Source organism: Otolemur garnettii, unplaced genomic scaffold (assembly GCF_000181295.1).
Source record: "Otolemur garnettii isolate 467f Iridium unplaced genomic scaffold, OtoGar3 scaffold00149, whole genome shotgun sequence".
NCBI lineage: Eukaryota > Metazoa > Chordata > Mammalia > Primates > Galagidae > Otolemur > Otolemur garnettii.
The window spans coordinates 1,135,080-1,144,497 of record NW_003852544.1 but is presented as its reverse complement, the minus strand read 5'-3'; the positions used below and the strand labels follow the sequence as shown (position 1 = coordinate 1,144,497).

Sequence of the window (9,418 nt, the reverse complement as noted above, 5' to 3'; positions counted from 1 at the left end):
AAAAAAAAAAAAAAAAAAAGGCAAAAACATATAGTAATACATATAAAATTAATCACGCATGGGAACATTTGATAGGAGAAAACAGAAGATTAATGGCTACAGAACCCCACCCTTAAAAGATAATTCAACATAGCTCAGAATATTTAAACAATGCCCAATAGCCAATTCAGAAACTATATTTCCAGTTAGACTCATGTGCTATATATTATAAGGCCTATTTCCAATGACATATATATAGCCTTTGTAATCTTCAAATTAAAACTTGTTCAATTCATCTTTATAAATCTATAAAGTCCCAGGTGGTGCCTATGGCTCAGTGGGTAGAGTGCTGGCCCCATACACCAAAGGTGGTGGGTTCAAACCCAGCCCCAGCCAAACTACAACAAAAAAATAGCTGGGCGTTGTGGCGGGCACCTATAGTCCCAGCTACTCAGGAGGCTGAGGCAAGAGAATCACCTAGGCCCAGGAGTTGGAGGTTGCTCTGAGCAGTGTGATACCACCGCACTTTATGGAGGGCAATAAAGTGAGACTCTGTCTCTACAAAAAAAAATCTATAAAGTCCCAGCTGAAGAAGTTATATGCTGCATTACAATTTTCTTTTCATTTTGAGCCTCTTCTTTTTAGGAGACATGGATCTCACACTCTGTCACTCAGGCTAGAGTGTAGTGGCACAACTGTAGCTCATTGTGACCTTGAAATCCTGGGCTCAAGGGATCCTCCCACCTCAGCTTCCCAAGTAGTTGGGAAATGATAGGTATACTCCCATGCTCAGCTAATTTTTCTATTTTTTTATAGAGACATAGTCTTGCTAGTTGCCCGGGCTGGTTTTGAACTTCTAGCCTCAAGTGATCATATTGCCTTCAGCGCTCAAAGAACTGGGATTATAGGTATGAGCCAGCACACCTCACCTTATGCATCATTTTGAAAATCATGGAATATTATGAAACCATGTGTTAGGAATCTCTAATTCATTATGACAGAGCACAGTAGTGAAACACATACTTACTCTTCAAATTATTTAGTTGTCTACTAAATAGTTGTCTATGGCCACTCTGTATATGTAGGAACTTTTAGCTATAAAGATGCCTTTACAACTAACTGTACATTAAGTAAGAAAGTTGGAAAAGAAATGTGGAAAATAAAGGTGCTATAAGACTTACATTTTGCTTCTGACAGATTCTGATTAGGCGACCAGACTAACATGCCAAGATTGTCCCGTTCTTGACTGCGTCTTGCCAGTTTGGCTTGATAGAAAGAAAAAAAATTTTTTGTTAAACTTTAACAGGTATATAAAGCAGTAAGTAAACAAGCAACACCCTCCTTGTCTTTTAAACCTCAAAAACATGAAGACATCATTCACCCTTTACCTACATCTTCCCCAATGGAACCACACACTTAATATCATAGCAGGAGGATGGAGTGGGGAAGGCCACTAGTCATTTGTATTCTACTCCTTGTTTTGAGACAGGGTCTCACTCTGTTACCCAAACTGGAATGCAGTGGTATGATCAAAGCAGAATGAAGCCTCCAACTCCTGAGCTCCTATGATCCTCCTGCTTTAGCCTCCCCAGCTGCTGGGACTATAGGCATGTACCACCACTCCCAGCTAACGTTTTTATCTTTGTGGAGATACAGTCTCACTGTGCTGCTCACAGTTGTCTGAAACGCCTGGGCACAAGCAATCCTCCCATCTGAGCCTCTGAAAGTGCTAGGATTATAGCCATGAGCTACCAGGCTTATTTACTTAATGAAGTTCCCAAGGCATAAAAGTAATGATGCTGAAATGCTGTTATTATTGTATTTTATTATTAGTTACTACTAACCTCTCATTGTGTCTAGTTTATAAAATAAACCATATCACAGGTATATACACATAGGCAAACCATGTATGGATAGGGTTCCTTACTATCTATGGTATCAGTCTTCCACCGGGGGTGTTGGATTGCATCTCCCATGGATAAGGGGGGACTATTTATCTTAGCACTACATGTCTTAACACTCCAAAATATGAAGACCAAAAATTAGTCAGTTCAGCTATACATAAATTGAAAAATGTAAATACAAGGAAAACAAAGTAATGTCATTAATTTCTGAATACATACATACTAATGTCTGCTGAAGGTGCTAACTCTGAGGCTGCTCTTTTGTTTAAAGTTTATTACCAAGTGTTAAATATCTTAAAAAATAAACACACACCTATCTGGAGTGGTTACAAGGAAACTGAAATTAATAGTTGCTATCAAGTGGGAGAAAAAAGGAGACTGACACTGCTAGTGGGAAGAATAACCGAATAAACTAAAAAAAGCAGAAGGCAGGCAATGAAACCAAAGATAGAGGATTAACAATGCCTAAGAAGGTCCCTCAAAAAAACCAATAAAATAGACTAATCTCTACAGCAGTGGTTCTCAACCTTCCTAATGCTGCAGACCTTTAATACAGTTCCTGTGGGTCGTGACCCACAGGTTGAGAACCGCTACTCTACAGAACTGCTGCCTGGGCTAGAGTGCGGTAGTACAATCAGAGGTCACTGCTGCCTCCAACTCCTGAGCCCAAGTGATCATCCTGCCTCAGCCACAAGTACCTGATAGGCATGGGCCACCCACCCAGATGCTTTTAAAACTCTTTTGTAGAGACAAGGTCTCAATTTGTTGCCTAAACTGGAGTCTATAGAATTTGATAAAGAAAAATAAAAAAAGGAGCAGATAATTTTAGGAATGAAAAAAGTAGATATAACTTCAGATCCATTAGAAATTAAAGATAAAATGTCACAATGTTAAGCCAAAAGTTGAGCATTTAAACAAAAGGGCTGAGTTTATATAAATACGTACTATTACACTCTTGTATCACAAGTAGCAACATCAATTGCTAACATCAGGCACTGCTCAAACACTTCACATGCATTAACTCATTCAATCTCCACATATACTGGAACAAGTACTAGAATGCCAGGATATAGGTGAAGAGAAAGGCACAGAAGGATGAAATAATTTGCATAAAAGACACACTGTGGCTCCTTGAGCTAGGTAAATTAGACCACTCTGTACACTGCTCTTGGGAGTTTAGGAATATCTGTGGGAGCATGTGTAGAAGGAACAGACTCTGAACGGCACTGAAAAACAAGAAACCGACTGGAAGGGAACAAGCCACCATCAGCCACCCCCAGCCACCCCAAGGTCATTCAAACCCCTTGTTTAGATTCCCCACTCTTGTAGGACCCACCTCCCCTTGCCCTGAGGAGCACTCTTTCAGTCTGTGGAGTGGTGGGGGCAGGGAGTTGTTTCCATTGTGTCCTCAATGACCTGAATCAGAACAGAAAGGGGTAGATAGGAGAGACAAAGAGCTGATGGATGAACACAGAGGAAGGGAACAGAGAAAAGAATTAAACAGAACTAACCTAGTAACAACCTAAGGATACAGGGAGGAGGGAGGAAGGGGGAGAGGGTGGAGGGAAAGGGATTCGAGGGTTCACTTCTGTGGTTCATCTTACAAAGGTACAAGTGAATCTTTCTATGAGTAGAATATGAATGTTTTAACATAATAACTAAGAAAGTTACATGAAGGCTATGTTAACCAGTCTGATGGAAGTGTCTTGGATTGTGTGTGAAAACACCACATTGTACCCCCAACGTGCATCAATGTACACAGTTACCATTCAATAAAAAAAAAAGGAAAAAAAAAAGAATTAAGCAGAACTGAAATTATTAACAGACAAAGGCGTCCGTCTAACTAATATGCAAAAACAGGGGACGGGTCCCCCAACTGGAGAACAGTGAGAGTAGCCTCTCAAAAACTGTTCTGTTCTTCCATTTCCAAAACCAGTTTTATACATAAAATTGAGAGCAAAAAACCATATTAACCCTTATCATAAATAATTATCAGCATAAACCCTGACCTATAAAAAATAATATTGGGCATATCCCATGACCTATTACATTTCCAATTCAAAAGTTAATCTCTTAAATCAGTTGCCCTAAACTACTCAAGATAAACATTTTTAGGTTGAAGCTAAATTACAGGACAAGAATGGCAGGCAGGAGGTGAAAGTCAAGTGGGACCTAAACTGACTAGACCAGTTATTATGTCAGCCCTAGCCTACTAACACTTATTCTCTTATTCTCTTTGTTTTTATTGTTGTTTTTGTTGTTGTAGTTGTCATTGTTAAGCTGGCCTGGGATGGCCTCAAACCCACCAGCCTCAGCGTACATGATCGGCACCAAGCCAATACCATCTTAATTTTCAATCCATATGCTCTCAAAATGGTCTGACACTTCCTTCCAAATATGCTTTTATGACATCAATAATCATATAAGATAATCTCATCATTTTAAGACATGTACACACCCAGGCTGGTGGGTTTGAATCCTGCCCAGGCCAGCTAAACAACAACACTGCAACAAAAAAATAGCCAGGCATTGTGGAGGGCGCCGGTAATTCCAGCTATTTGGGAGGCTGAGACAAGAAAATCGCTTAAGCCCAAGAGTTTGAGGTTGCTGTGAGCTGTGACACTATGGCACTCTACCCAGGGAGACACAGTAAGACTCTGTCTCAAAAAAAAAAAAAAAAAAGACATGTATGCAATCATAGGTGTTAGCAATACATGTCTTATTTTCCGTATTTTTTTTTTCTTGAGACAGAGTCTCACCCTGTGGCCCTTGGTGGAGTGCTGTGGCACTATAACTCACCGCAACTGCACATTCCTAGGCTCAAGCAACACTCCTGCTCAGCCTCTTGAGTAGCTGGGACTACAGGCACCCACCACAACACCCAGCTAGTTTTTTTTCTATTTTTAGTAGAGACAGGGTCTCACTTGAGCTCACGAGATCCACCCTCTTTGGCCTCCTAGAGTGATAGGATTACAGGCTTGAGCCACCCTGCCCACTCCCTGTTTTCTACAATTTTAATTCCTCTTGAAATGCCTTAATTTTTTTAGATACTTAATGAGGAAGTATGAAGTATGAAAATGGCAAAATAAACTGAAAATCAAATGTCACCTTCTTGCTCCTGACAAGAAAACAGGTTGAAAATTATTAAGCCTATACAGAGTGCTAAAGGGTCCTTATAGCCACATTAATATTACCATATGTTCACCAAGTCAAACCATCTTAACTTTAAATTACCACTCATAAACAAGATGGCTGTTTTGTTTGCCCCAGAAGTTAGACTGTATCACCTTATGGATGTCCCTGTCATACTCTAGCACCTACATTAAAAAAACACATGGAATTCCAAATATAGAGTAGGGTAGGTTATGCCTTACTAACAAGCAAAAAACTAATAAAAGAATAAAGCTTAAAGAACAGGTAAATTCTTACTCCTAAATGTACCAACTAGCCACCCATATTTTCACTATATCCTGAGAAGCCAAAAATCCACAAATGTAACTTATGAGTTACTTTAGATTGGGGGCCAAAAAACCATTTTGTGACTCCAAAATTTTTGGTTCCTGAAGTTAGGCATTCAGAAAGATGTAAATCAACGTGAATGGCAAAAGTAAATATCACTATTGTTATAACTAACATTTGTCAAGAGCAAAGAAGCCATACTCAGTAAAATAAGTTAAAGAAGTTTATTCTGAGCCAAATTTGAGGACCATGACCTAGAAGCACACCAGTGCAATCAAGTGGACTTGCTGTGGTGGGGTTAAAATTTGGTTTTGTACACTTCAGGGAGACAGGAATTATAGGTAAAGTCCCAAGTCAATATGTGGAAGGCATATACTGGTATGGCATCTCAAAGCAAGAGGGCTTATAAGTTATAGGTGGGTTTAAAGATTCTTTAGCTGACAATTGGCTGAAAGAGTTAGGCTTTGGTCTAATAGACTAAGTCAGTGAAAAGGAATGCTTGAATTAAGATAAGGGTCTGTTAATCAGAGACAAACTGCATTTTCTAGGCTCAGACATGTGGTTTGTTGTGTATATTGAGGACCTGCAGGCATGTCTTGCATAGCCTGAGGCCTGTTAATGAATCACAAAGAACATCTCTAAGGAGGGAGGGGGACATGATGAGGCATGTCTGATCTCCTTTCTCATGACTAGCAACTCAGTTTTAAGAGATCCTCTTGGCGTAGAGAGGGTCCAGTCAGCCACGGGGGCAACTTAAAGATTTTATTTTAGTTCACACACTTAATATTCTCCTGTGTACTTGGCACTGTGTACTTTTACATGCACTGGTTATTTTCATAACAACCCTAAGAGGGAGGCATGATCACTATCCCTATTTTATAGAGAGATGAATTAACTTGCTCAAGATAACACCTATGAACAGTGGAGCTAAGAATGAGTCAAACCCCAGCAGTAGATTCCAGAGTTGGTGGTGTTAACCACTATCCACAGATGACATAAATTATCCTAAGTATAAAGATAGATCAAAAGCAGGAGTGTGAGAAAGTTTTCTGCCTTTTAACATTATCCATTAAGTATTTCAGCACTTAAGTTAAATGACTTAAGAATTCTCAATTGACAACAGATCCCCTGCTATAAAGTTAGAAGCAACTTTGATATTTAAATATTTGTATCTTCCTACAAAACATATAGCTGCAGTAGTAGTCTGACTCTCTTGCCTCAAACTGTTTCCTTTTTAAATGTTCAAAGTTCAATTGGAAAAGTACATAATTTTTAATCACTAGTTCTATGGAATTAAAATCTATGATAAATATAGGAAAGCTGTAAAGTTTTTAAAACTCAAACCTCATAGAAGTTCTTCCAAATCTGCTGGAAAACATTTTCCCCCCACAATCATTTTCACTAAGATTTTTGAGAGCTATACAAGTTAGGATTTTTGTTTGAAGATACCTCCCCACCCCATGATATAGTAAATGTCCTATTCACTTGCTTTTAAACAACAAAAACACTTAAAAGTTTTTTTTGTTTGTTTTATTTTTTGAGACAGAGTCTCATTTTGTCACCCTCTGTGGTAGAGTACCTTGGCATAGCTCACAGCAACCCCAAAATCTTGGGCTTAAGCAATTCTCTTCCCTCAGCCTCCCAAGTAGCTGGGACTATAGGTGCCCACCACAACGCCTGGCTATTTTTAGAAATCAGGTCTCACTCTGCCTCAGGCTGGTCTCAAATCCACAAGCCACCGGCCTGGGCCTCTCAAACTGCTGGGATTACAGGCGTGAACCACCTAGCCTCCATTTGAAGTATTTTTTAATTTACATTGCAGTTGGTTAAGGAGAGACCTGGCCCCGCAAAAAAAAAAAATAAAATAAAATAAATGGAGAGGAACTGTGAGAAACAGAAAGGCAGGCAAAAACACAAAGCTAGTCTGGGAGAGCAGGGAGAGAAGGAGGAAAAATACGATGGATTTCAGCAGTTAGAAATTATTAAGTAATACACCACAATTAACATGCATATGACCAATTATCACTACTTTGTGTTACCCAAGTAAATACCCAACTATATTATGAATTCCTTGGTAACAAAGAACCATTTGTCATTTTTAGCAAAATTTATTCTGATTAGTATTATCAGAACAATTAGAACAATATCCTCAGAAAAAGTGCCCTAGACAGATAGGGCATTTTGCCCTTTGGTTTATCAGGCCCAGGAGAACCCACTGCCCCTGGTGTGCGTGAGTGTGTGTGTGCATGTGTGTCGGGGCTCAGCATGCTAAACACTGAGCTATGGCAGCCAGCTAGTATTTTGCCCTTTGGTATAGTGTTTTATACTTCCAGGTGAGCAGAATAAAGAATGTCAAGCAGAGGAATCAAGTGGCCACATGACTAATAAATGATAACCGATTTGAACATAAGTCCACCTTTCTCTACTTTTCCTCTATTTCTTTAACATCAGTGTTCCCTTAATTCCTTTTTTTAAGAGACAAGAGTCTCACTTTATCGCCCTCGGTAGAGTGCCGTGGCGTCACAGTTCAGAGCAACCTCCAACTCCTGGGCTTAGGCGATTCTCTTGCCTCAGCCTCGTGAGTAGCTGGGACTAAAAGCACCCACCACAACACCTGGCTATTTTGTTGTTGTGGTTGCAGTTTGGCTGGGGCCAGCACCCTACCCACTGAGCCATAGGCGCTGCCCTTAATTCCTCTTTCTCACCCATCATTAATTATTCTTCCTACATCAAAACATCTACAGTTGGTATTTCTTGCTTCTTTGACTAATGACTTCCAAACCTATTGGTGCAGAGCAAAATACTCAGAAAAGGCAAGAACCACTCAAAAAGCATCTCCAACTCAACATGTTGAAAACTGAACTTCATGGACAGAGTGTATGGAATGATAGGTTTTGGAGACTCAAAAGGGTGGAGGAAAGATGCAAAATTATTTAACAGGCACTATGCACATTATTCAGATGATGTTTCCACTGAAAGTCCAGACTTCACCACTCCACAAAACATATCCATGCAACAAAATTGCACTTGTTTTATTTATACAAATAAAACTGGACTTAACTTTCTCTCATGTAGTTCTCACCAAACTTATCTCTGTCTTGTGCATTCTTACCCATCACCACCAATTAAGCAAATTCTTCTTTTTTATCTCAAAAACTGACGCTATCGCTTAAACAATCACCAACCTCCAGCTAGAAAGCCTGCCAAGTCACTTTGGACTCCCCTCCTCCCTCATGTCATGTGCCCTACATACATACACCCTGCAAACCCTAGAGTCCTATCAATTATATAGCCTAAACTTTTGTGAAATCCATTATTCCGTCTCCTTCCACCACTGATTTAAGTTTAGACCAGTGGTTCTCAACCTGTGGGTCCCGACCCACAGGAACTGTATTAAAGGGCTGCAGCATTAGGAAGGCTGAGAACCACTGGCTTAGATGTTTGTCAGTTTTCACCTTGCTTACGGGCTCCAGGATAACTGAGACCCAACACATAGCCCTAGCCCCACATTCAGTCTTTCTGCTCTGGCTAACACAATCTTTCTGAGCCACAGTTCTGATCAAATCACTTCCCATATTTAAAATCCTTCCATAAAGGCTGGGCATGATGGCTCACACCTGTCATCTCAGAACTTGGGAGGCCAAGGCAGGTGGATCGTCTGAGCTCACAGGCTTGAGACGAGCCTGAGCCAGAGTGAGACCTTGTCTCTAAAAATAGCTGGGCACTGGGGCCGGCACCTGTAGTTCCAGCTACTTGGGAGGCTGAGGCAAGAGAATCGCTTGAGCCCATGAGTTTGAGGTTGCTGTGAGCTGTGACACCACGGCATTCTACCAAGGGTGACAAAGTGAGACTCTGTCTCAAAATAAATAAATAAAAATAAAATAAAATCCTTCCAGGGGCAGCACCTGTGGCTCAGTGAGTAGGGTGCTGGCCCCATATACCGAGGGTGGCGGGTTCAAACCCAGCCCCAGCCAAATTGCAATTAAAAAAAAAAAGAAAATAGCCAGGCATTGTGGCAGGTGCCTGTAGTCCCAGGTACTTGGGAGGCTGAGGCAAGAGAATCACCTAAGTCCAAA

The 9,418-nt window shown here is 40.4% G+C and overlaps 1 protein-coding gene across 1 annotated transcript in view; it reads right to left on the bottom strand.

The window, feature by feature from the left end:
• Positions 1-9,418, bottom strand: part of RCOR1 (REST corepressor 1) — a 162,099-nt gene that overhangs the window by 59,202 nt on the left and 93,479 nt on the right. The window contains 1 exon segment of the mRNA XM_012811080.2: positions 1,161-1,244. Within this exon segment, the coding sequence (XP_012666534.1) occupies positions 1,161-1,244 (84 nt within the window).